A 27004-nucleotide genomic window follows, 5' to 3' on the forward strand; every position below is an offset into this window, starting at 1 on the left:
GTGTTTCCATCTGTCATTGTCCATTGTGAATTTGGTTGACACTTCTATTATAGAGAAAAGGTGAATAGTGATATTAAAATATTTCTTCTAATTAATTTCCTTTCAATGTGCAAGAATTCGTGCACCACATAACTAGTATTATTTACAATAGTATATTCTTCCACATGATCTTAATCATCTGTTTTAAAAAATGTTATATATAATACACACACATATTAATTTTCCTTTCATAGTGTAATTTAAGTCCCAATATTTAACTGTTCTGACATTGAGTAGAAAATATCTCTTCACTAGCCTTAATTCATCAACCCTTTATCAACTTTTTTTCTTAACCTTTTCACAAGTTTCAGTTTTAATTGGCCTTAATATTATTGAGAAGGTACCATACAGGAACATATGTAGAATTATACTGAGATTCAAATTGTTTAAATTCAATGTATATCTTCTTTAAAATATAAAGATTATAATTGGGTATATTCTAGGGTTAATATACCATAAGAAACAATGATTTTGTGGTATTTTATTAGTGATTTGTTTTATTTAAAACAATAAAAGCTTTACTGCTGTTTCTGATACTTGTGGTCTATTATGTCATCCAGACCTTTCTTTGTATGTAGAGCTGTTCCTGAAGTACAATGACTTTAAAAAAGTCCCCACAAATCTGTTTTACAGGATCTGTGCTACTAATAACATAGTAGATAAAAAAGAGATATTCTCCTAGTATAAAAAGAAGCCACATGGCTCAAATTCTTGTCCTTTTATATATATCTTTCTGGTTTGCTGCCCTTTTTTAGTTATTTCCTTTCCCCTTCGTTATATGTTTTAAATTTCTCTAAGACCACCATTTATATGTGTTTTAACTTGATTTTACTTGGAAACAAATGATGGAGAGAAAAAGTAGAGAGCACTCCCATTGTAGTTTGCTCCAGGCCTTGCCTGTACTCTACGGATAAATAACTTGTCATCAACCATCCCTTATTTGTGCATTTCAGTCTTCTGCTAACACTTCATTTTATTGTTTCTGAATACTTCTTCAATCTCCCAAGCTTCTTTTTGTTTCTGCAAAGCAATTCTCTTTTTGGTGTCTTTTGTAAACTTAGTTTACCTGACAAGTGAGTTTTGGTGTTTACCTGGCCTTGATTAGGTTGAGAACATTTCATAGCCGTATCAAAAGCATAGGCATAATTATGCTGAGGTTGGAATCCTGATGAATTCCTTTGTTCTCTGGCAAGTTAAATAAAAACACATAGTTAGTATAAAACACTTGTTTAATTAGTCATAAATCACTTTTTTAAATGTACATCTTTATTGTTGAAAGTATTACAGATGTCCTCCCTTTGTCCCTCATTGACTCCCTCCACCCTGCTCTCACAATGCCCACCCCCCAGGCCTTGACCGCATTTTTTTATAAACTAATTTTTGACCATACAGAATGAGTTCTCCCTTCTTAGACTCTGTTATTATATGTACCTGAGACAAAACAATAATAAAGGCTACCATTTTTTAATGATTTCCATGCTCAAAGTGTTTTTCCTAATTTATCCCAAACAATTTATTATGAAAATTTTCAAATATATAGCAAAATTAAGTTTTACAGTGAATACCCATGAATCTACCACCTCAATTTTATCACTAATATTTTACTATACTTGCTTTAACATACATGTGTCCATCCATCCATCCCTGAATCCCTCCATTAATCCATCTTAGTTTTTTTTAATATATTTTATTGATTTTTTTTTTACAGAGAGGAAGAGAGAGGGATAGAGAGTTAGAAACATCGATGATAGAGAAAGATCAATCAGCTGCCTCTTGCACACCCCCTACTGGGGATGTTCCCACAACCAAGGTACATGCCCTTGACCGGAATCGAACCTGGGACCCTTGAGTCCGCAGGCCGACGCTCTATCCACTGAGCCAAACCGGTTTCGGCCATCTTAGTTTTTTGATGCAATTGAAAGTAAATTTTAAATATCAGTTTATTTTGTAAAAATTATATTATCTTATTTGAGTATTTAGGAAAAACCCTGCAAAATAGGTATTGTTAACTCCATTTTTTGTAGATGAAAAAACCTGAGGCTGAAAAATTTTAAGGAAATTCCTCACAGTGACACAGTCATTTACTTATAGGGCAGAGACTTGAGCTCCAGTCTGCCTAGCTCCATTATCATATTTTTTCCACTATATTAAGGAATCTCCCAGAGTATATATAGAATCACTTTATCAATTCATAATTGACAGAGGGGAAAAAGGAGTTTAAACTAAATTATATTTTAACTGGAGGGAAATATTAGAAATAAGGCAGTTTAATTTTCATCCCAAAAGCCTATAAATAAGCCCAAACACTTGTGAACACCACTATTATCCTGATTTATAATCAAGACTTTTATTTTGCCTTTGTTTCTCAATGCAGTTTTCCATTAATTGTTTTATTTGATTCTCATGATGATGAAGAAGTAGGAATGTATAAAGGAGGAATCAGGGGCTAAGCAATTCATTCAAAGTCATAGCCATTTAGTAGAAGATAGATGATTGGGAAACAAATCCAATGTTCTAGAAAGCTTTTTAGTAGAAAAATGGAGAATCCTTAAAAGGTGAATTGTTTACAGGTATGATTTCTAATTATAATAATTCTTTAAAATCTCAGGAAGTTTCTAACTTAAGTCAAGGGATAATATGAAATTCTCCACATTAATTTCTTTATTTTTCATTAAATTTATTGGGGTGACATTGGTTAATACAATTATGTAGGTTTCAGACGTACAATTCTACAATATATCAACTGTCCTATTTACCACCCCAAGTCAAGTCTTCCATCACCATGCTGACTAGCATTGATTTTATGCATATATACTTATGTACCACATTGCATTTTAAAGAGTATGGAATGATGGTACAAACAAAGGTTAGGATTTTGAAATGGCAGCAATGTTGGCTAGCAAATATCTAAGACTGTTAAAACTGTTGATTTTGTTATACTTTGTAAGCCTATTCTTAGAAGTGTGAGGCTTACATTACCAGCTACTTCCAATTTTAAAATAATATTTCAATCTCTCCTCATACTGCATACAGTTTAACATTATCTTGTCACTGGAGAATGATACTTCAAAGTAGATGCTAATTTGAATTAACTGATCTAAAATTTATGAGATTTTACCCTACTGGTATTTACCCCTCATATTTCTATAGTTCTCAGGCGGCACAAAATATAAAGGGTATTGCTTGCTTGCTTTTAAGTAAAGAGAGAAAGGGTATGCAACAGGGCTATGCAGCTTTCAAAGCAGTGTTTTATCTTATGAGATTCCATTCCTATAGCATGGGGGTTAAGGGTTTAGGCTTAGAGCCAGATTGTCTGGGTACATACTTAGCCCTATAACTTCAGCCAAGTTATTTGATCTGTGATTTGGTAATATAATCTGTACTTTATAGGATGCTGGTGATGATTAAATGAATTAATAGGTATAAAAGATTTATAATTCAACCTAGCATTATATAATAAACCTTCAGTAAATGATTGTTGCTTTCAGTATCATTCTCATCATCTCTGTAAGGTGGGTAGGCCAGATTATAACAATCTCTATTCTATAGATGAGAAAATGGGAGCCGAGTCATATTACAGTCAAGTCCATTGGATTCTTCTTTGCATTTCTCTGACATTATTGCTGGAGGGTGCGATGAATAAGAGGTACAGCAACCCCACCCCCAGCTAGGACAGTATGTGTGGTACACACAAATAGGAGGAAGACACTGCAGCAGGACAATTCTTTAGTTAATTACACTTGGGTTTTATCAGTTTTTTATGTATCCATATTCTGACCAAAATGAATTTGGTTATCTGGACCTTTTTGTTTGAACATAATTAAATGTTGATGAATATAAAAGAGAATATACCAGGAACATGCATGATAAATAATATCCATTATTTCTTGATTCGTTTGCTGATCTCACAAGAGATTTCCCATCATTCTAGGAGGTATTTAGAAATTTCTTACCGGTCATCATTTATATTCTTCTTTGACTTCTTTTTACAGTAGTGGACAGTCTGGATTGTTACACCAACTATTAAAGCCAGACCTATTCCAGGCAATGTTGCTACTAAAATCAGGTCCAGAGTACTCCAGAGTTGGTCACATTTGGCTCCCATATACCAATAATTTCCCCACTGACCTCTGAAATTTGGACATCTAGATAGAGATAACAGAAATAGAAAAAGCTCACAAATCAGAAAAATAATGTCTCCCCTGAATGAATCAAACTTTCATTGTTACTAAACCACGAGGTTTTCCTTTAAGGACCTTAAGAAATTTATGTTGTCCCATTTTCCACTTGAGCAAACACTCTAAAACCTACAAGTTTGAACTCATTTAGTAAATATGCAGAAGGCTGTCAGGATTTCCCAGCCATTAGCTAATGTAGATGTGGCATGTAGCTAGAAAAAAAAAAAAAGCCTCACCAAGAATGGCTGTCTCAAGACTGCTTTTAAAACTATCCACATTTTGCCCACTGCTCATACCTCACTTTACTTTAGCTACTTTAGTTCTGTGAGTGTTAGGAAAAAAGTTTGAAACAGCATAATCTACCAGTTATGTAACTGCAGGTTCTGATTTTCCCCCGCCCACTCTTATAGCAATGAATGATGGTTAGCAAACTGCCTCTACCACTCTACAGCAAATACAAGAAGTAACATGAGAAGGTGAGATTAGATTGTTTGCCAGCAATATCTACCCCCATCATTCCCATGACTCCATATTTTCCTCCTCTATTTTATAAAAATAAATGACTCATATAGAAATGTGTAGTGTTTTTATAAAGCCCTGATACTCTGCCAAATAACCTGAATGTAGTTCTCTGGTGCAAAGACTGAACTGGCATGGCATACACCCAGATAGACATGTTTATGGGTTTGTGGAGAGGAATAATATGACTTCTCATCATTCTCCATGGGAGTGGCTAATGGTGAAGTTAGTTCTTGTAGTATCTTTAGAGATTGCTTCATTGTTTTCTATGGAATTGGTAATGGATTACCCAATTGAACAGCAAATGTCAGATCCTAAATAAACTTCTCTTGGTTTGTATCATTCCAATATATTGAGGAGTACTGTCATGGATGGCATGAAGGGATTGATTAGACAATTATCATAATATTTTATAGCTCTGATAGTCTATGATTCTATAAGAAAATAAATATACCAGCTTCAAATAACTAGTAATCTACTCAGTAAGAAATGGCATCTAATATGCAACACAATGTCATTCATTTAAGGAGGTCAAAAATATTTTAAAAATATTTTATCAATCCTCATGGATTTGTTTTTAGGGGGAAAAAACCTTTTACAAGAATATATTTCTTTTTTTAAAAAAATATATTTTATTGATTTTTTACAGAGAGGAAGAGAGAGGGATAGAGAGTTAGAAACATCGATGAAAGAGAAACATCTATCAGCTGCCTCTTGCACACCCCCTACTGGAGATGTGCCCAAAACCAAGGTACATGCCCTTGACCGGAATCAAACCTGGGACCTTTCAGTCTGCAGGCCAACGCTCTATCCACTGAGCCAAACCAGGTTCGGCAAGAATATATTTCTTGTTTAGATTAGAAATGAATCACAAATGAATTGTCTATTAAGTAATAACACTCATTCATTTATTCAACAACATTTAGTGGGTACCTACTATGTGCCAATCACTGTTCCAGGCATTTGAGATAGACCAGTTAACAAAGATCCATGTCCTAAAGTAGCTTAAATTGTAGCAGAGAAAGGCAGATAACAAAAATAGGCATCATTGCTAAATTATCTAAGATGTTTAAAGGTGACAAGTGCTAAGGAAAGAAGAAAAGGAGCAAGATAAGGGTTTTGTCAATGTGGGCGGGGGGCAGATAGTAGGACAGGTTGCATTGGTATAATAGGGTAGCAAAAAGCAGGTCTCATTGAGAAGTAACATTTGAAGGAACTCAGACTAAAGCAAGAGGGTGTGTGTCTGCATGTTGACGAACCCAAGGAAATCAGTGCTGCTGGAGCTCAGTGAGTTAAGCGAATATGATAGAAGATAAGGCTGAGAAGGAAGGAAACAGATCACAAAATACCTTATAGGTCATTATAACGACTTTGATTTTTACAATTAATAAAATGAGAAACAATTACATATTTTGGTGAAGAGTGATATGATTTAGGTTGTTTTGAAAGGATAACACTCCTTTCTACTGTATCAAAAACAGATTATATGGGGACAAAGGTAGAAGCAGGGAGAAAGGTCACAAAGCTGTTCATTAATATAGGCAAGAGGTAAATAGAATAGCTTAAACCAGAATGATAACAGTGTTGGTGAGGTAAGAAAAAAAAAGGCCGATTTCTAATTTTCTATTTTTAAGGCAAAACCAACAGTATTTCCTGATGGACAAGAATTAGAGTGTGCAAGAAAAAAGAGGACTGATGATGACTTTCAAATTTTTGGCCTAAAGAAATGAAAGGATGGAGTTGTCATCAACTGAGATGGGAAAGACTATAGAAAGAACATGTTTGGAGTGGTGGTGATGGGAGTTTCACAGTTCAGTTTTGTGCTTGCTGATTTTGAACTAGGTATTAGATATTGAAGTGGAGATGTTGAGTAAGCAGTTATATCTCTGAGTCAGGAGTTATAAATTTTCCCAGTTTGAATGGTATTTAAAGACATGAGTTTGGATGAAATCACCAATGGAGGGAGTAGAGATAATGAAGATGAGGAACTAAGCCCTGTGACACTCCAACGTTAAGTCCAAAATTAAGTAAGTGAGGGACCAGAGAAGAGACTAGCAAAGGTAATTGAAAAGTGGACAGTGAGGCAGAAGGAAGAAGTAAAAACAGGAGAGAGGGATATCCTGGAAGTCAAGTGAAAACTCAAAGATGGGTAGTGATCAACTCTGTTAAATGCTGCTGATGTGTAAACTAAGATGAAGGTTGAGAACTGACTATTGGGCTTAACATCATAGAGGCTAGAGAGAAGAAAAGAATTAACTTTTTAGAGTACCTTTCAGCCAGTTACTATGTGAGAAATTTTAAATATTTTATCTTATTTAATTCTAGCATTCCTGGGGGGTATATAAATGTTTTTCTTCCTATCATCAATCCTATCTAATAAGAGAGTAATATGCAAATTGACTGTCACTTCAACACACAAGATGGCTGCCCCCATGTAGACACAAGATGGCCACCACAAGATGGCAGGCAGGGGAGGTCAATTAGGGGTTACCAGGCCTGCAGGGGAGGACAGTTGGGGGGGGACCCAGGCTTGCAGGGGAGAGCAGTTGGGGGGGACCAGGCCTGCAGGGGAGGGCATTTGTGGGTGACCAGGCTCAGCAGGGGAGTGCAGTTAGGGGTGACCGGGCTGACAGAGGAGGGTAGTTGGGGAAGACCAGGCTGGCAGGGTAGGGCAGTTAGGGGCAATTGGGCCAGCAGGGGAGCAGTTAGGCATTGATCGGGCTGGCAGGGGAGTGGTTAGGGGGTAATCAGGCTGGCAGGCAGAAGCAGTTAGGCACAATCAGGCAGGCAGGCAGGCAAGCAGTTGGGAGCCAGCAGTCTTGGATTGTTAGAGGGCAGTTGGACATCCCTCAAGGGGTCCTAGATTGGAGAGGGTGCAGGCAGGGCTGAGGGACACCCCCCCCCCATGCACGAATTTGTGCATTGGGCCTCTAGTATGAAATAAAACCTTTAAATATGAATACATTTGAAATGTAATCTGTATATTCTTCTCACATACTGGTAAGTATGTGAGAAATGTGAACATTGATTATTTTCCAAATAAAAATAGATTTATAGAAGAAACAAAGAATGGAGGTTGTCAGAGGCTGGGGGAGGAGGAAACAGGGACTTGTTTTTCAATACTATAACATTTCTGTTAAGCATGATGAATAAGTTCTAGAGATCAGTTGTACAACATAGTACCTACAGTTAACAATACAGAATTGTGTATTTTAAAATATGTTAGGGAGCCGAAACTGGTTTTGCTCAGTGGATAGAGCGTCGGTCTGCGGACTGAAGGGTCCCGGGTTCGATTCCGGTCAAGGGCATGTACATTGGTTGCGGGCACGTCCCCAGTGGGGGATGTTCAGGAGGCAGCTGGTCGATGTATCTCTCTCATCAATATTTCTAACTCTCTATCCCTCTCCCTTTCTCTCTGTAAAAAATCAATAAAATATATTTAAAAAAATATGTTAGGGAAATAGACCTCATATTAAGTGTTCTTATCTTTATAAAGGGGGAAGAAAGAAAGAAAAAAGAAGAAAAGAAACAAATGTTACCACAAACAAACACATGTAATGAATATGTTTAGTGCCTTGGCTGTGGTGATTCTGTCACTGGTGTATGCATATGTCCAAACTCATCAAGATGTATACATTAAGTGTGTGCAATTTTTGTATACTAATTATCCTATCTAATAAAAAAGTAATATGCAAATTAACCATCACTCCATACACCCACCAGCCACACCCACCAGCCACGCTCACCAGCCAATCAGAGCGAGTATGCAAATTAACCCTAACCAAGATGGCTGCGGCCACAGAGAGCAGGAGGGAGGCTTGGGTTTCCCTGGCAATGGAGGAAGTCAAGCTTTCCACACACCCTGGCGGGCCCAGGCCTCCACTCAAGGGTACAAAATATCAATTATAGAAGGTAAATAAATTCCAGCAGAAATGGCGGCAGCCACTGAGCTGGAAGAGCAGAAGGCTATGGTTACCCCGGGCAATGGAGGAAGCCAAGCTTCTGCAGCCCTGGCTGGCCTAGGCCTCCACTCCAGGCTACAAAGTTTCAATTATAGAAGATACATCAATCCCAAGAGAAATGGCTGCTGCCACGGAGCGAGCAGGAGGCTTGGCTCCGCTCAAGGCTACAAAGTTTCAATTGTAGAAGATAAATAAATTCCAGATACCGGGGCCTCCGCTTGGGTTGCCCGGGGGCGTGGCTGGCCTGCAAACCACCACAGGCCCCTCGCCCAGGCCACCCCACGCCCCAAGGGAACCCCCACCCTGATCCGGGACACCCTTCAGGGCAAACCAGCTGGCCCCCACCCATGCACCAGGCCTCTATCCTATCTAATAAAAGAGTAATATGCAGATTGACTATCACTTCAACACACAAGATGGCTGCCTCCATGTGGTCAAAGATCCTTCCCCCATGTGGACACAAGATGGCCAGCAGGGGAGGGCAGTTGGGAGGCACCAGGCCTGCAAGGGAGGGGAGTTGAGAGGGACCAGGCCTGCAGGGGAGGGCAGTTAGGGGTGACAAGGCCGGCAGAGGAGGGAAGTTGGGGGCAAACAGGCTGGCAGGGGAGCAGTTAGACATCAATCAGGCTGGCATGGGAGTGGTTAGGGGGTGATCAGGCTGGCAGGCAGAAGCGGTTAGGGGCAATCAGGAAGGCAGGCAGGCAAGCAGTTGGGAGCCAGCAGTCCTGGATTGTGAGAGGGATGTCGGACTGCCCATTTAGGCCCAATCCCACTGGGATCAGTTCTAAACGGGCAGTTGGACATCTCTCGAAGGGGTCCCAGATTGGAGAGGGTGAAGCCTGGGCTGAGGGACAACCCCCACCCCCATGCATGAATTTCATGCACCGGGCCTCTAGTACCTCAATAAAGAAAAAATAAATGAATCCTGTTTAGATCTATTGTAGCAATGTTTCTCAATTTGAAGACAGTAATAGAGGTAGCAGATCAGAGTTAGTTGAATTTTTTAAAATCTAAAATCTTTAATTTGTATTCTATTTGTAACAATGTAAAATATAGTTCTTAAAAGCTATAGAAATATTTTAAGAAAAAATAAAAAAATGAAAATTTAAAAATTATATATCAGGCATATGCTCTTAATTTGGCCAATTTTATTAAGTTATCTCTCATTAAACATTTTAAATTTGGCTTTTGATTTTTTCATTTTTATATGAATTAAACATTTGGAACATGTGTGTGTGAGAGAGAGATATTTGCCTGTAGGGATGTGGGTGGTGGTGGTATGTGTGTCCTTAGACAGTTTCAGCAATGCCATTAAATTTATTAAATAATTTTATAATTATTGTTATTTAGTTTCATGTGTTTAGTTTTGATTTGTAGTACATAATTCACAATGTCAAAATACCTGGCCCAAACTGTGTGGTGTGGTGCTAAATATATTTAGTAATAAAATGATCCCTTGCCATCAGATAAACTTTCAAAGAATGTTATATATATATATATAATGTACAGGTCAATTATGTTCCATACTGAAATTCATCAGTGAAATAACTTGAAGTAACTTGTTTGAATCAACTTGGTGGAGAAAATTTTCAAAACATGCATAATGTTAATGTGACAGGACAATTAACACTTGTAAAGATTTGTAAAACAAATGAGACAAATAATTATAATATGGGTTAGAAAGATAAAACATAATGTTGATTAGTTGCTTCCAATATTGGAATAATATTCTCAAAGGTTATCACCAACAACCCCTAAATGCTAATTCTAATGGCTTTTTATCACTTTCATCTTCTTCAATATTCTTCCAATATTTTGCACTATTGAGCAACCACTCCCATTGAAAGATTCATTCAACAAATCATTGCAGAATACCTTCTATATGACAGGCATTGTGCTAGGTTCTGAAGATAAATAAGACTAAATTCTGGTTTTTGTAGTACTCTAAAAAATAAAACATATACCCTACACTCAAAGAAGTTGCAGTAGAATGGGTTAAGTGCTATCTTAGCAGTATGATGGAGCTTAGTCTTGAAGGTTAAGTAGGAATGTATCAAGAGAAGTTGAGCTATGGTGAAAGGAGGAAAGGGGAAGAGTAACAGAGAGGTTATAGCATATGAATGGCCAAAGGTGAGAGAGGAAATAATGCACTTGAGGAACTGAAAATGTTGTCGTTCAGTATGTCAAGAGCATGATATGAAAACTATTTGCATTTTCACAAACATAAAATTCTCTCAAACCTCATTGTCTTTGCCTACATTGATCGCTTTGCCTAAATGTGATTTTCTTACTATCAGTTTCAAAAATTCAGTTCAAGAGACATGGGCCCAGGAAAACCTTTCTTTCATATACACACTCTTTCTTATTCTTATATTATCTTTTTTTCTTAGTCACTCTTCCAATTTTTGACCTAACTACTCTAATTTTTATGATTAGAACAAGGTAGAAAATCTGCCTATCTTTAAAAAAAATTACCTATGACTCAAAAATACACTCTTGTTAAAAAAAGTAAACCTGGAAGTGAAGAGGTCAGTCATAGTGCATTTTAATTATTTCTTGAATTACAAAATTTTATTGATACATAACAAGTTAGGATTATTGTCATTGCATAACATGAAACACACCTTGATTTTTCTTCTTCAGAACAGTAAAACAGTTTAGTTATGAATGTATAATTTATCTGTAAAAGCCTGTCTGACAAAAGCAGTTTTAAATAGTGTCAATCCCTTAAAGTTAACATATATTCTCTCAGCTAATCTCTTAAATTATATATATTGTTTATAAAACAGTGGATTAAAATATTTTAGGGACTCAACAACTGTGTTATATGAGTAGGAGCCATTTCTGATTAAAATATTATTTTAAAACAAAGATTGCATCTGTGGTTTATAGAAAACAAATACAAAGTGAATTATTACTCACTATATATTGTGCTCACTCTGCTTTTACAGCATGTATAACCACTTACTTGCAAAAAGGCTCTCCATCTTTGCATGCACAAACAATATTCTTCGGACAGAAATCGCTTATATTCCCTGGACAATCATCAAAGTCAGTCACAGATGTACAATTGGCTGCAAATAACATTCAAACATCTCTCAACAAATATAGAACAAATATTTCAAAGTTGGCTAATACATGTGAAAAGTTTTGCATGTTAGAAAACTATTTTTTGTTAAAGAGTTTTAAACTATGAAAAAGAAAATAGCTATTTGGTACTTTGAGAATGTTTAAATACAGTTTCAAGTATCAGTCTCAAAAAATCAAGATGAACAACAGACATGATCTCACTTATTATTTGAACTGATAGATTTCAGAGCATGGCTTTAAAAATAAGTCAATATACAGTATTATAGCCAAAAGGACATCTAACATTTGAAATAAAGTTCTTTTGGACAAAATGGGCATATCATCTTTGGCTAAAGGAAGATAAAATTGTCTATCCAAAGACAGAGTCAACATAACCCTAGTTTGCTAGGACAGTTCTAGTTTATTCATGTTTTTCTGGATTAATTATTAATACTTCTCTACTCCCAAAATGCCCTGGTTGACACAAATTAGTCACACTACTAGTAGGCGACTGGGGGTAGTAGGGACCTCAGCCTCAACCATTAATGACATTTTTATATTTATAAGGCTATCCTGGAGAGTCATTCTGCTAATGATATGGCTGAAGTATCCTTCCCAGCATTGTGGACTAAGCAAAGGTTTTCTAGAGTTGGAAAATTAGTGAGTAGAAAAGTTTATTAAGAGTTACAGGACCGAAAAATGGCGATGGAATAGAGTCGGGTTTGGAGTCTGTTCCTGGGGCGGAGAGTCGGAGCAGCAGAGGCTCACAGAGGGAGTGTATGTGGGCAAGCCAAGGGACAGCTAAACTCCAGGAGAAGGCGGGGGAGTGCTGGGCAGTGTTCCTCTGACCTCGCAGCACCCACAGGGGCTGGGTCCCCTCGCCGGGCGCCTCGCCATCTTGCAAGGAAAGGAGGATTTTAGTGGAAACCTGACTTTCCGCGACAACTGCAAACACTGAACTGCTGGGAGCACCAGACCACCGGTCCCCTATCAGCGCAAACATTTGGATTCAAAGAAACTCTTCACTGCACCACGGAAAGGTCAGATTTTGTCTGAAATAAGCTGCGGTTTCTAATCCCCGCGGTGGGTGAGGGAAGCGCTGGGTGAGGGAAGTGCGGCAGCCGCAGGACCGGCAGGAGCCGGGAGGTCTGTGCCTAGAAAAATCGGCGGCAGTTGGAACTGCCGTGATCCGTGAATGAGGAGGGGGGTCTTCTGAGCTGCTAACAGAAGTGACCTCTTGAAAGCAACTCATTTTAATCTGACGAGGAGGGTCAGACTAAGAATTTTCAAAGGAGTGCAGGCTCCTTAGTCTGGGGCACAGACCCACAGTCCGCACACCTGGGCTCTTTCCGACTCTGATTGCTAAGCCCAATACATAGAAAAACCCAGGTGGAGGCCCTGAAAGACTGCAGGGGGAAGGTGTTTTTTCGGAACCTGGGGCCAGAGCTGCGTGTGACCATCAGAGAGGCAGCTCTGAGGTGCACACCTCCACAAACCGGTAGTGAGTGCCATAGAAGGGGAAAAAAAAAAAGAAAAAAGAGCTAGAGAGGCCCGGAAGTCAATTCAGAAACACTGCCACCCAGGGGCTGAAACGCTAATTGTCTCTGGTGTAATCAAAAATAAATACGAGAAATTAAGACACGGCTGGCTTAAAAAGCAGGACTGGCTTCCAACACTGAGGAGCCCTGGAATGAAGCTGAACTGAAATACCGCCCAGACTGGGAAAAAGGCGTACCAAACAGAATAATAGAGGAAGTGAATGACAGCCGCTACTGCACATTTTAGTCTTCCTATTTTTTAATTTTAAATTCTTTTTTCAATTTTTTTAATTTTTTATTCTCATATTTTTTTATTTTCATTTTTTGCATCTTTTACTTAAGAAACTAATATTTTTTTCTTTTTCCTCACTTGATTTTCACCTTTTTAATTATTACATTTTTATTTTCAATCAGCACTATTATTACTATTATTTTACTTTTTTTTTTAATGTCATTTGATTTTCTCTCTTTTATTTTTGGATTAGTGTCCTACATTCGATTTGCATCTTTCCCTTACAATCGCTTTACCCTTTCTCAAAGCTAACATTATGCCATCACTCTCCTCCTAACCTTTCCCCTTTTGGTCCCCAGTTTATCTTAACCCTTTCTGGCTTTAGATTTTCCCTACTTTTTCAGTTTACTCCCTGCTAAAACTTCACCCTACTTATATATCTAATTCCCAACCCCCTGCTCCAAATCCATACAAACCTCTCTCTACGCTACCTTTAAAAAATTATTTTTCTCTCGGGCCTTTTGTTGTTGTTTGCTTGAATGTTGATTAGATTGAATTTTTATGCTTTTTTATGAGATTGTTTTGATTATTCTTTTTGTTGGTTTGGTTGGTTCTTTTGTTTGCTTTGTTTTTGTTTGTTTTTTACTTTTGTTTTCCCTTGCCTCACTTGATATTAGCTGCTGTTGCAGTTTGTATTAATCTCCAGGCTTGTGTTGCTGGAATTTGCTGGGAATAGTGGTTGTTCTAGTGGAGTTTACTCCCCATATATATAGTTTGTTCCCCTTTTCTCTCTTAGTATCATTCTTGTCTCTCTTACTTTTTTTTTCTTTTTCTTTTATGTTATTTCTTTTCTTTCTTTCTGCTCTTTTCCCAAGTTCAGATTCACACTCTTTGTTGTTGTTTTTTTCTTCGTTGTGTTCTTTCTTTTTACTCTCCCTCTTCCACTCCTATTCCCTAATTTGTCTTTCTCTGGTGGTTACCTTTATTGGAGGTTATTAATATCGTGAATACAATTCTGTTCAGTGCCTTGTCTGTTGTGCCTGGTTGTGTTGTATTTTATACCTTTAAATCAACGCCAGAGAGAGAAATCTATATAACCAGACATCCGGAGAAGAGAGACCATGAGGAGACAAAGAAACAGCCCCCACAGGAAAGAGAAGCAGGCATCACCAGAAAAGGAAGTAAACGATTTAGAGGCAAACAACCTATCAGAGAAAGAATTCAGAGAAATGGTCATAAAGTGGCTGAAAAGGATGGAAGACAAATTCGACAATATGAGTAAGAACCAAGAAGAAATGAAGAAGAACCAAGAAGAAATGAAAAATGACATCGCTGCTGTAAAGAACTCAATAGAAAGCATCAAGAGTAGACTAGATGAAGCAGAGGACCGCATAAGTGAGCTAGAAGACAAGATGGAAAAAAATACCCAATTACAACAGCTTCTAGAAACAAAAATTAGAAAGATTGAGGAGAGCGTAAGGGAACTTCAGGACAATACAAAACAAAACAACATCAGGATAATAGGGGTGCCAGAAGGAAAGGAAACTGAGCAAGGAATAGAAAACCTGTTTGAAGAAATAATAACAGAAAACTTCCCTGATATAGGGAAGAAAAAACCCACACAAATCCAAGAAGCTCACAGAGTTCCAAGCAAAATGAACTCCAAAAGACCGACGCCAAGGCACATTATAGTTAAGTTGGCAAACACCAACGACAAAGTAAGAATCTTACAAGCGGCCAGAGAGAGACAGACAGTTACATACAAAGGAACCCCCATCAGACTAGCAACTGATTTCTCAACAGAAACTCATCAGGCCAGAAGGGAATGGAATGAAATATACCAAGTCATGCAAAGGAAGGGTCTAAATCCAAGAATACTGTACCCAGCAAGGCTATCAATCAAAATTGAAGGTGAAATCAGGAGCTTCACAGACAAAAAAGGACTAAGGGAGTTTATCACCACCAAACCAGCAATGAAAGAAATGCTAAAGGGTCTGCTGTAAAAAAAAAAAAAAAGAAAGAAATAGGAAGCAAAGAAGGTACACAGGGGTATAGAATAAAAATGGCGTCAAATAAGTACCTATCAATAATAACTTTAAATGTAAATGGATTGAATGCCCCAATCAAAAGACACAGAGTAACAGACTGGATAAGAAAACAAAACCCATATATCTGCTGTCTACAGTAAACCCACCTCAAAAAAAAGGATGCATACAGACTGAGAGTAAAGGGATGGAAAAAGGTTTTCCAGGCAAATGGAAATGAAAAAAAAGCTGGGGTTGCAATACTTATATCTGACAAATTAGATCTCAAAGTGAAGGACATAACAAGAGATAATGAAGGCCACTTCATAATACTAAAGGGAGAAATCCAACAAGAAGAAATAACTCTGGTAAACATATATGCACCCAATTCAGGAGCACCAAGATACATTAAAAAACTCCTGGAAGATATCAAAGGAGAGATTGACAGTAATACAATCATAGTAGGAGACTTCAATACCCCACTATCACCATTGGACAAATCCTCTAAACAAAAAATCAGCAAAGAAACATCAATCCTAAATGACTCACTAGAACAGATGGAATTCATCGACATCTTCAGAACATTTCACCCCAAAGCCACAGAATATACATTCTTCTCAAGTGCACATGGGTCATTTTCAAAGATAGACCATATGTTAGGACATAGGCAAAGTCTCTCCAAATTCAAGAAGATAGAAATCATATCAAGTATCTTCTCAGATCACAGTGGCATAAAACTGGAAATCAACTACAATAAAAACAACCCAAAGAAATCAAACACTTGGAGACTAAATAGCATGTTATTAAACCATGACTGGGTTACCAAAGACATCAAGGAAGAAATAAAAAACATCATGGCAACAAACGACAATGAAAACACAACAATCCAAAATCTATGGGACACAATGAAAGCAGTCCTGAGAGGGAAGTTCATAGCTCTACAAGCCTACTTCAAAAAACAAGAAACAATGGTAATAAATTACCTAACCCAACAACTCAAAGAGTTAGAGAGAGAGCAACAAGATAAGCCCAGTGTAAGCAGAAGGAAAGAAATAATAAAGATCAGAGTGGAGATAAACGACATAGAGACCAAAGAAACAATACAAAAGATCAACAAAACCAAGAGCTGGTTCTTTGAAAGGATAAACAAGATTGATGGACCTCTAGCCAGGCTCACCAAGAAGCAAAGAGAGAGGACCCAAATAAACAAAATCAGAAATGAAAGAGATGAAATAACAACAGACCCCGACGAAATACAAAGGATTGTTACAAAATACTACGAACAACTCTATTCCAACAAACTGGACAACCTAGAGGAAATCGACACATTCCTAGAAAAATACAACCTTCCAAAACTCAATCAGGAAGATTCTAAACAGCTCAACATGCCAGGAACTATGGAAGAAATTGAAGCAGTCATCAAAAAGCTTCCGGCAAACAAAAGCCCGGGGCCAGATGACTTCACAGGAGAGTTTTATCAAACTTTCAAGGAAGAACTAAAACCTATCCTCCTCAGACTATTCCAAAAAATTCAAGAGGAAGGAACACTTCCAGGCTCCTTCTATGAAGCCAGCATCACCCTAATACCAAAACCAGATAAAGACAACTCAATGAAAGAGAATTACAGGCCAATATCCCTCATGAACATAGATGCCAAAATCCTCAACAAAATTATAGCAAATCGGCTCCAGCAGTACATCAGAAAGATCATACACAATGACCAAGTAGGATTTATTCCAGGAATGCAAGGATGGTACAATATCCGCAAATCAATAAACGTGATACATCACATAAACAAATTGAGAGATAAAAATCACATAGTCATATCAATTGATGCAGAAAAAGCATTTGACAAAATCCAACACCCTTTCTTGATAAAAACTCTCAACAAGGTGGGAATAGAAGGCTCATACCTCAACATAATAAAAGCTATTTATGATAAACCCACAGCAAACATCATACTCAAGGGGCAAAAACTAAAACCATTTCCCCTAAGAACAGGAACAAGACAGGGATGCCCACTCTCACCACTCCTGTTTGACATAGTACTGGAAGTATTAGCTATCGCAATTAGGCAAGAAGAAGAAATAAGAGGCATCCAAATTGGAAAAGAAGAAGTGAAGCTGTCCTTATTTGCAGATGACATGATATTGTACATAAAAAACCCAAAAGATTCCATCAAAAAACTAATAGACTTAATAAATGAATTCGGCAATGTAGCGGGATACAAAATTAACGCCAAGAAATCTATGGCTTTTCTATACACCAATAATGAACTTACAGAAAGAGAGACTAAAAAAGCAATCCCATTTACCATCGCACCAAAAAAATTAAGATACCTAGGAATAAACTTAACTAAGGAGGTAAAAGACCTATACGCAGAAAACTACAGGACACTGAAAAAAGAGATAGAGGAAGACGTAAACAGATGGAAGAACATACCATGTTCCTGGGTTGGTAGAATCAACATCATTAAAATGTCCATACTACCCAAAGCAATCTACAGATTCAATGCACTCCCCATCAAAATACCAAGAGCATATTTCACAGACCTAGAAAGAACTCTCCAAAAATTCATCTGGAATAAAAAAAGACCCCGACTAGCCTCAGCAATCCTCAGAAAGAAGAATAAAGTAGGTGGGATCTCAATACCAGATTTCAAGCTGTATTACAAAGCCACTGTTCTCAAAACAGCCTGGTATTGGCACAAGAACAGACATATTGATCAATGGAACAGAATAGAGAACCCAGATATCGACCCAAACCACTATGCTCAATTAATATTTGACAAAGGAGGCATGAACATACAATGGAGTCAAGACAGTCTCTTCAATAAATGGTGTTGGGAAAACTGGACAGATACATGCAAAAAAATGAAACTAGATCACCAACTTACACCATACACAAAAATAAACTCAAAATGGATACAGGACTTAAACATAAGACGGGAAACCATAAAAATACTAGAGGAATCCACAGGCAACAAAATCTCAGACATATGCCACAATAACTTCTTCACTGACACTGCCCCTAGGGCAATGGAAGCTAAAGAGAAAATGAACAAATGGGACTACATCAAAATAAAAATCTTTTTTACAGCAAAAGAAACCATCAACAAAACAACAAGAAAGCCCACTGCATGGGAAAACATATTTGCAAATGCTATCACTGATAAAGGTTTAATCTTCAACATCTACAGGCAGCTTATGCAACTTAATAAGAGGAAGATAAATGATCCAATAAAAAAATGGGCAACAGACCTAAACAGAATATTTTCAAAAGAAGACAGAAGGAAGGCCAAGAGACACATGAAAACATGTTCAAAGTCACTTATTATCCGAGAGATGCAAATCAAAACAACAATGAGGTACCATCTCACACCTGTCAGAATGGCTATCATCAACAAATCAACAAACAACAAGTGTTGGCGAGGATGCGGAGAAAAAGGAACCCTCGTGCACTGCTGGTGGATATGCAGACTGGTGCAGCCACTGTGGAGAACAGTATGGAGTTTCTTCAAAAAACTGAAAATGGAACTCCCATTTGACCCAGTAATCCCACTCCTGGGAATATATCCGAAGAAACTAGAAACACCAATCAGAAAGGATATATACACCACTATGTTCATAGCAGCACAATTTACAATAGCTAAGATTTGGAAACAGCCTAGGTGCCCATCAGCAGATGACTGAATCGGAAAACTGTGGTACATCTACACAATGGAATACTATGCTGCCATAAAAAAGAAGGAATTCTCATCATTTACAGCAACCTGGATGGAATTGGAGAACATTATGCTAAGTGAAATAAGCCAGTCAATGAAAGAAAAATACCACATGATCTCATTCATTTAGGGATAGTAAAGAACATTATAAAGTGGTGAACAAAAAGATAGATACAGAGACAGTAAAGCATCAAACAGACTTTCAAATTACAGGGGGAAAGTTTGGAAAAGGTGGGGGAGTTATGAAATCAAACGAAGGACTTGTATGCATGCATATAAGCATAAACAATGGACGCAAAACTCTGGGGGGGGAGGGCATGTGTGGGTGTGGGGTGGGGGGGTAATAGGTAATAGTAAGATATGTACACATATAATACCTCAATAAAAATATTTAAAAATAAATAAAAAATAAATAAATAAATAAATAAATAAATAAATAAATAAATAAATAAAAGAGTTACAGGACCGCCCTGGCCGGTTTGGCTCAGTGGATAGAGCGTTGGCCTGCAGACTTTAAGGGTCCCGGGTTCGATTCTGGTCAAGGGCATGTACCTTGTTTGCGGGCATATACCCAGTGGGGTGTGTGCAGGAGGCAGCTGATCGATGTTTCTCTCTCATTGATGTTTCTAACTCTCTATCCCTCTCCTTTCCTCTCTGTAAAAAATCAATAAAATATATTTTAAAAAAAAAAGAGTTACAGGACCTATTAACTAACATTCACAGAAACTGTAAGTTCAAGTAAGGGAGAAATATTTTGACCCTCTGTCAGCTTAAACACAGAGAAAAGATTCTATAGAGTAAGATTTAATGTTGACTGAATCCCAGGCCTCTGAGTATATGTTTGGAGTTAGAGGTGGCTGGCAAGAAGGGAAAAGGTCTATAGAATCCAAAGCAAAACTTCACTTTGGAGAACATGTATCTCCTAACGTAAAACATGACACACTGATTTTGCTACATAACACATATTTGAGGAAAAAAATGGAAGGGTCATATTAGAAAACATAATAGCATTTTTAAGTGAAAACACAATACAGTACTTTAAAACAATTTAAATAACTCTATCCTTTGAATATGGAAAGAACTTTAGTTGACCATAATGGTCCACTGACCATCTAACTATCCAACCACGCAAAAAGCCTTCACCATAATTATTGGATCTAATAGTGCTGCTTGGAGAATTTTAATCACATCTGTTTTCAACAGGTAGTGTTTAGAAAAAGAATTGTTCTTCTTGGCTTGGCAAATATTTTAGGCTATGTTTTATAGACATGTGATTTGAACATATTGCAAAGTGAAAATTTTCTGATAAATTAAATATAACCTGCATATATTATAAAAACAAAGTGCTCTAACAATCACTAATATTGACACAAATAAAACTTTTAGTTGGTAGTTCACAGAATTTTTTATATTTATCTCAGAGATCAGAGACAGACATGATAGCTTCAAAAGAAAACAATTATTTCTCACATAAAAATAAACACCTTTAAAAAATAAGATACTTTCAGGTTTATGAATGTTTAGCAAAAAAAAAAAAAGCCTTTGCTTGTATTACTGTCTAGTCACTTAGGCTACCTCCCATGGCCTTGATCCCCTCTCTAATTAAAATAAAATTATTTATGTATTCACCCTATAGAAATAAAACAAATTAAAATTTTCTTACGTTGTGCACAATGTACAGTCAGAAAACAGCAGTAGATGAACAGAATTTGAGTCCATATAAACATGTAATCCATCGTAGTGGAAGCAACAGAAACACAGGCAGTCCTAACAAGTGCAATTACAAGAAGTAATCATCCAACAGAGATTGTAGGTGGTTTATATCAGAGATAAGTGACCATGGATTTTGAACTTTTTCTTTCCAGCCCATATAAATTACTGGTTAACTTTTTGATTGTACACTTGATTGTAAATTTGGTTCCTCAAATCTATAGTTCCTATATATAGACCATATATAACTTGTCTACTGCTTAAGTTTAATCCCAGCTATTTGTTTTTTATAAGAACTACTAGAGGCCCGGTGCATGAAATTCGTGCATGGGGTGGGGGTGTGTGTCCCTCAGCCCAGCCTGCACCCTCTCCAATCTGGGACCTCTCGAGGGATGTCCAACTGCCCATTTAGGCCCGATCCCACTGGGCCTAAACGGGCAGTCGGACATCTCTCTCATAATCCAGGACTGCTGGCTCCCAACTGCTTGCCTGCCAGCCTTCCTGATTGCCCCTAACCGCTTCTGCCTGCCAGCTTGATCACCCCCTAACCACTCCCCTGTAAGCCTGATCAATGCCTAACTGCTACCCTGCCGGCCTTGTCACCTCTAACTGCCCTCCCCTGCCAGCCTGGTTGCCCCTAACTGCCTGCCCCTGCCGGCCTGGTCACCCCCAACTGCCTTCCCCTGCAGGCCTGGTCACCCTTAACTGTCCTCCACTGCAGGCTTGGTCCCCCGCAACTTCCCTCCCCTGCAGGCCTGGCCCCACCCAACTTCCCTCCCTTGAAGGCCTGGTTCCCCCCAACTGCCCTTCCCTGCTGGCCTGGTCACCCCTAACTGCCCTCCCCTGCTCACCTGGTTGCCCCTAACTGGTCTCTCATGCAGGCCTGGTCACACTCAACTGCCCTCCCCTGCAGGCCTGGTCCCACCCAATTTACCTCCCCTGCAGGCCTGGTCCCCCACAACTGCCCACTCCTGCAGGCCTGGTACCCCTAACTGCCCTCCCCTGCTGGTCTGGTCCCCCCTAACTGCCCTCCCCTGCAAGCCTGGTCCCCCCCAACTGCCCTCCCCTGCAGTTCTGGTCACCCCTAACTGCCCTCCCCTGCAGGCCTGGTCACCCATAACTGCCCTCCCCTGCAGGCCTGGTCCCTCCCAACTGCCCTCCCCTGCTGGTCTGATTGCCACAACTGCCTTCCCCTGCAGGCCATCTTGTGATGGCCATCTTGTGTCCACATGGGGGCGGCCATCATGTGTGTTGGAGTGATGGTCAATTTGCATATTACTCTTTTATTAGATAGGATTTATTAGTCATTGTATTAGGTTTCTTAATTTGCCAAAAACCCACACCTTATGCTATAAGTGCGGTTTTCAATCCAGTTAAAAATCAGAAAGCTCCACGCTGTCTCAAAGGGTAAGATTTCCTTCTTTTTTATGGCCAGGTAGTATCCACTGTGTAAATGTACCAGATTTTTATCCTCTCATCTTCTGCTAGAACCTTGAGCTGGTTCTAAATCTTGGCTATTTATATATATAAAACCCCAATGTGCAAATAGACCGAACGGCGGAACAACCGAACACCTCGTCGCTATCACATGCTCTGACCACCAGGGGGCGTTGGCAGCAGGTGGCAGAGTGTGGAACATGGCGGGCATTGGATGTGGTGGAATGGTAGAACAGGTGAACAGGGGCACCAGACCAAGGTGGGGCACTGGTTACTGTCATCAGGACAAGCCTCTGATGGTTACTGAAAATTCTTTGCTTCTTCACACTGCTGTCTTGCTGCACCTGCTGCAGGCGCCCAGTGCCGTCCCGAATGCTTGGTGCCATTAACGGGTGTGAGTGGCAGCTGCCAGCCCCAATTGTCCCTGAGGGTTTCTCCACCTCCCTCTGCTCCTGAGGGGCGATTGGGGCAGCAGCCACTGCTCACACCGCTGACAGCACCAGCCCCACTCACACCCACTGCTGGCGCCATCCTCAATCACTCCATGCCATCAATAGGTGCGAGTGGGGCCAGCACCATCAGAGCATGGGAGCAGTGGCTGTGGGATTGGAGCTGTGGGATTGGCAGACAGGGGACCAGGAGCTGTGGCAGGATGTGCCGGGCTAGGGTGTGGAGGATGGGCCGAGACCTGCCCCTGTGCACACTGCAGCCTCGTGGCCCACAGTTCCTTTCAAGGTGCATGAATTCATGCACTGGGCCCCTAGTTGTAAATAATGCTGCAATGAACATAAGGATGCTTATATTCTTTTGAATTATTTTTTTGGGTTTCTTAGATATATTCACAGAAGTAGAATTGCTAGGTCATAAATTAGTTCCATTTTTTATTTTTTGAGGAAACTTTATACTGTTTTCCACAGTGGCTGTAACAATCTGCATTCCCACCAATAGTACACGATGGTTTCCTTTTCTGGACCAGGAGAGCATTTTTTCTAAGTAAAAGAAGTCAGTCAGAGAAAGACAAGTACCATATGATTTCACTTATATGTTAAATCTAATGAACAAAAAGAAGTAACAAACAAAATAGAGACACACTCATAGGTAGAGAGCACTCACCCACCATTGTCAATGAATAGAGGGATTGAGTATAAAAGAAAAAAGAGAGAGAAAAAAACTCCTCACAGACAACAGTGTGGTAATTGCTGCGGGGTGGGGGGTGGAGGTGGAAGAGGATATAGGAGCGAAACACAGTGATGAAAGGAGACTTAACTTGGGAAGGTGAACACACAATACAGTGTACAGATGATGTGTTGTAGAGTTGTGCACCTGAAACCTGTATAATTTTGTTAACCAGTGTCACCCCAATAAATGCAATTAAAAAAAAAAGTGGCTCAAATATAATTTGCTGACACACACAAAAATAAATTACTTCCATAAGTGTATCCAAAAAAATAATCAGAGATCGATGACCTTATAGCCATCAAGACTGCTAAGCAATAATCTGAAGATATCATTGGGTATCACTGGTAAAGAGAAGAGATGAAGAAATAGTGAGAAAAAAAGGAAGTAGAAAAAGGCAGAAAGAGAAACAGAAGTAAGGAGAGCTGCCAGGAAGAAAAATAAAGAGTAGATGGGGCCTGGCCAGTGTGGCTCAGTGGTGACCCATGAACCAAGAGGTCGTCAGTTCTATGCCTGGGTTGTGGGCTCAATGCCCATGGGGGGTGTGCAAGAGGCAGATGATAGATGTTTCTCTCTCATCAATGCTTCTATCTCTCTATCCCTTTCCCTTCTGCTCTCTCTAAAATCAATAAAAATATATGTTTGAAAGAGTAGATGGGGAAGGAAGTATTAGGCAGTGCAATAGACACAGATGTAATCCAGCTGGGACACCAGGGTTTCATTAGGATTCTTCCTTATATTAATTCATATTTACCCCTCACCTTCTTCTCTTCTTTTTTAAAAATTTATCTTTATAGTTGAAATTATCACAGATGTTCCTTTTTTCCCCCTTGACCCCTTCTAGCCCACCTCCAGCCCTTGGCCCAGACATTCACCACACTATTATCTGTGTCCATGGGTTATGCTTACATGCATAAAAATTCTTTGGTTAATCTCTTCCCACCCACACACCCAGCCAATCCTTTTCTCTATGATTCATTAGACTGTTCCATGCTTCTATGTCTATGAATTTATTTTGTTCATCAGTTTATTTTGTTCTTTAGATTCCACATATGAATGGGATCATGTGATATTTGCATTTCTCTGGCTTCTCCAGGTCCCTCCATACATTTACACCATGGAATATTATGCAGCATTAAAAAAGAAGGATCACCCTTCTCTTCTTAAGTCCACATTTGTCAAGATGTCAGTTCATATATTTCTAGTATTATCTACCATATATATTTCCATCAGGTCATTTTTATAAATGGTTAACTTTGTACTCGCTGTGTAACTCAGAATCTACCATTTCTTCTACTTACTGACAACTCTATTTTATGTACGGTTTCCTGCTTGTAATTTATCCATCATTGTACTTTGTACTCCACTCCTTATTTCTGACATCCAATAAAATGGCAGTATCATGAGAGCTCCAGGTTGAACTTTCATGCCTCCTGTTAATATAGATAATTTTTCATCTACATGGCCTATCTTGACCCAGTATGATTTATACGTTTCCAATTGTTGTTTTCTCATTTAAAAACAATATCCTTGTTTCACAATACTTATAACAGTAAAAATATGTACTTAATTTTATTACTGCAATAGTATGAGAATATATATACATGTTTTTGTTGTTTTTTAAAAAGAAACTATAAAATTGGCAATTTATTAAATTTTTAATGTTTAAAATTTATTTCAACAGTTAAGTAAAACAAAGTTATATGGTTTTACTCTGACATTCTATGTCTGATTAAAGTATTTTAAAAAATTCTTTATTGTTCAAAGTATTACATATGAATCCTTTTTCCTCCATTGACCTCACCCCACACCTTCCCACCCCCCAGCACATGCCCTCACCCCCCGCTACTGAATGTGTCCACAAAAATCTTAGAATAATTCATAGGCAGCAAAATATCAGATATATGTCATAGCAATATTTTTACTGATACAGCTTCTAGGACAAAAGAAACTAAGGAGAAAAAAACCAATGGACTACATCAAAATAAAAAGCTTCTGCATAGCAAAAGAAACCATCAACAAAACAAGAAAGCCCACTGCATGGGAGAACATATTAGTCAATGTTATCTCCGATAAGGGTTTAATCTCCAACATTTACAGGGAACTCATACAATTTAACAAAAGGAAGATAAATAACCCAATCAAAAAATGGGCAATGGACCTAAATAGATACTTTTCGAAAGAGGACATACAGAAGGCCAAGAGACATATGAAAACATGCTCAAAGTCACTAATCATCTGAGAGATTCAAATCAAAATGACAATGAGGTACCATCTCACACCTGCGAGAATGGCTATCATCAACAAATCAACAAGTGCTGGCGAGGATGCACTGCTGGTGGGAATGCAGACTGGTGCAGCCACTGTGGAAAACAGTATGGAGTTTCCTCAAAAAATTAAAAATGGATCTCCTATTTGATCCAGTAATCCCACTTCTAGGAATATATCCCAAGAAACCAGAAGTCTTAAAATATATATATTATTCTTTAAAGTATTACATATGTCTCCCTTTTCCCCCATTGACCCCTCTCCAGCCACCCCCACACCCTAGGACATGCCCCCACTGCCCCAGTGTCCATGTCCATTAGATATGCTTATATGCATACATACAAGTCCTTTGGTTGATCTCTTACCACCCCCGCCCCCCCTCCACACACACATACACCCTCCCCTGCCTTCCCTCTGAGATTTGACGGTCTGTTCGATGCTTCTCTGTATCCAGATCTACTTTTGTTCATCAATTGATGTTGTTCACTTATGAGTGAAATAATGTGATATTTATCTTTCTCTGCCTGGCTTATTTCACTTAGCATAATGCTCACCAGGTCCATCCATGCTGTTTGCAAATGGTAAGAGTCCTTTCTTTCTTACAGCAGAGTAGTATTCCACTGTGTAGATGTACCACAGTTTTTTAATTCACTCATCTGCTGATGGGCACTTAGGCTGTTTCCAAATCTTAGCTATTGTAAATTGTGATGCTATGAACATAGGGGTGGATATATCTTTTCTGATTGGTGTTTCTGATTTCTTGGGATATATTCCTAGAAGTGGGATTACTGGGTCAAATATGAGTTCCATTTTTAATTTTTTGAGGAAACTTCATACTATTTTTCACAGTGGTTGCACTAGTCTGCATTTCCACCAGTAGTGCACGAGGGTTCCTTTTTGTCCACATCCTCTCTAGCACTTGTCATTTGTTGATTTGTTAATGATAGCCATTCTGACAGGTGTGAGATAGTATCTCATGGTCATTTTCATTTGCGTCTCTCGGATGACTAGTGACTTTGAGCATGCTTTCATATGTCTCTTGGCCTTCTGTATTTCCCCTTTCAAAAAGTTTCCATTTAGGTCCTTTGCCCATTTTGATTGGATTATTTATCTTCCTTTTTTAAAGTT

At 38.7% G+C, this 27004-nt stretch overlaps 1 protein-coding gene across 1 annotated transcript; it reads right to left on the reverse strand.

Moving 5' to 3' along the window:
* Window positions 1-557: 557 nt before the first annotated feature.
* LOC114228248 (uncharacterized) lies at window positions 558-22818 on the reverse strand. Its single transcript, XM_054715345.1, has 6 exons — window positions 22688-22818; window positions 20949-21052; window positions 11667-11772; window positions 3993-4184; window positions 1106-1224; window positions 558-625 (listed from the first exon to the last, which is right to left on the reverse strand). Exons 1-6 carry the CDS (start codon window positions 22816-22818, stop codon window positions 558-560), a joined length of 720 nt encoding a protein of 239 aa, XP_054571320.1.
* Between the last annotated feature and the right edge of the window lie 4186 nt (window positions 22819-27004).

The sequence above is a fragment of the Eptesicus fuscus genome, chromosome 1 (assembly GCF_027574615.1).
Source record: "Eptesicus fuscus isolate TK198812 chromosome 1, DD_ASM_mEF_20220401, whole genome shotgun sequence".
NCBI classification, from domain to species: Eukaryota; Metazoa; Chordata; class Mammalia; order Chiroptera; family Vespertilionidae; genus Eptesicus; species Eptesicus fuscus.

What these genes read in the sequence shown, in the direction of transcription:
- LOC114228248 (XM_054715345.1), bottom strand. Translation starts at nt 22,818, where the DNA reads ATGGCACCAAGCATTCGGGACGGCACTGGGCGCCTGCAGCAGGTGCAG. An exon ending in GACTGTACATTGTGCACAAC is followed by an intron (nt 11,773 to 20,948) that starts GTAAGAAAATTT and finishes TGTTATTTGCAG; the next exon opens with CCAATTGTACATCTGTGACT. An exon ending in GATGGAGAGCCTTTTTGCAA is followed by an intron (nt 4,185 to 11,666) that starts GTAAGTGGTTAT and finishes ATCTCTATCTAG; the next exon opens with ATGTCCAAATTTCAGAGGTC.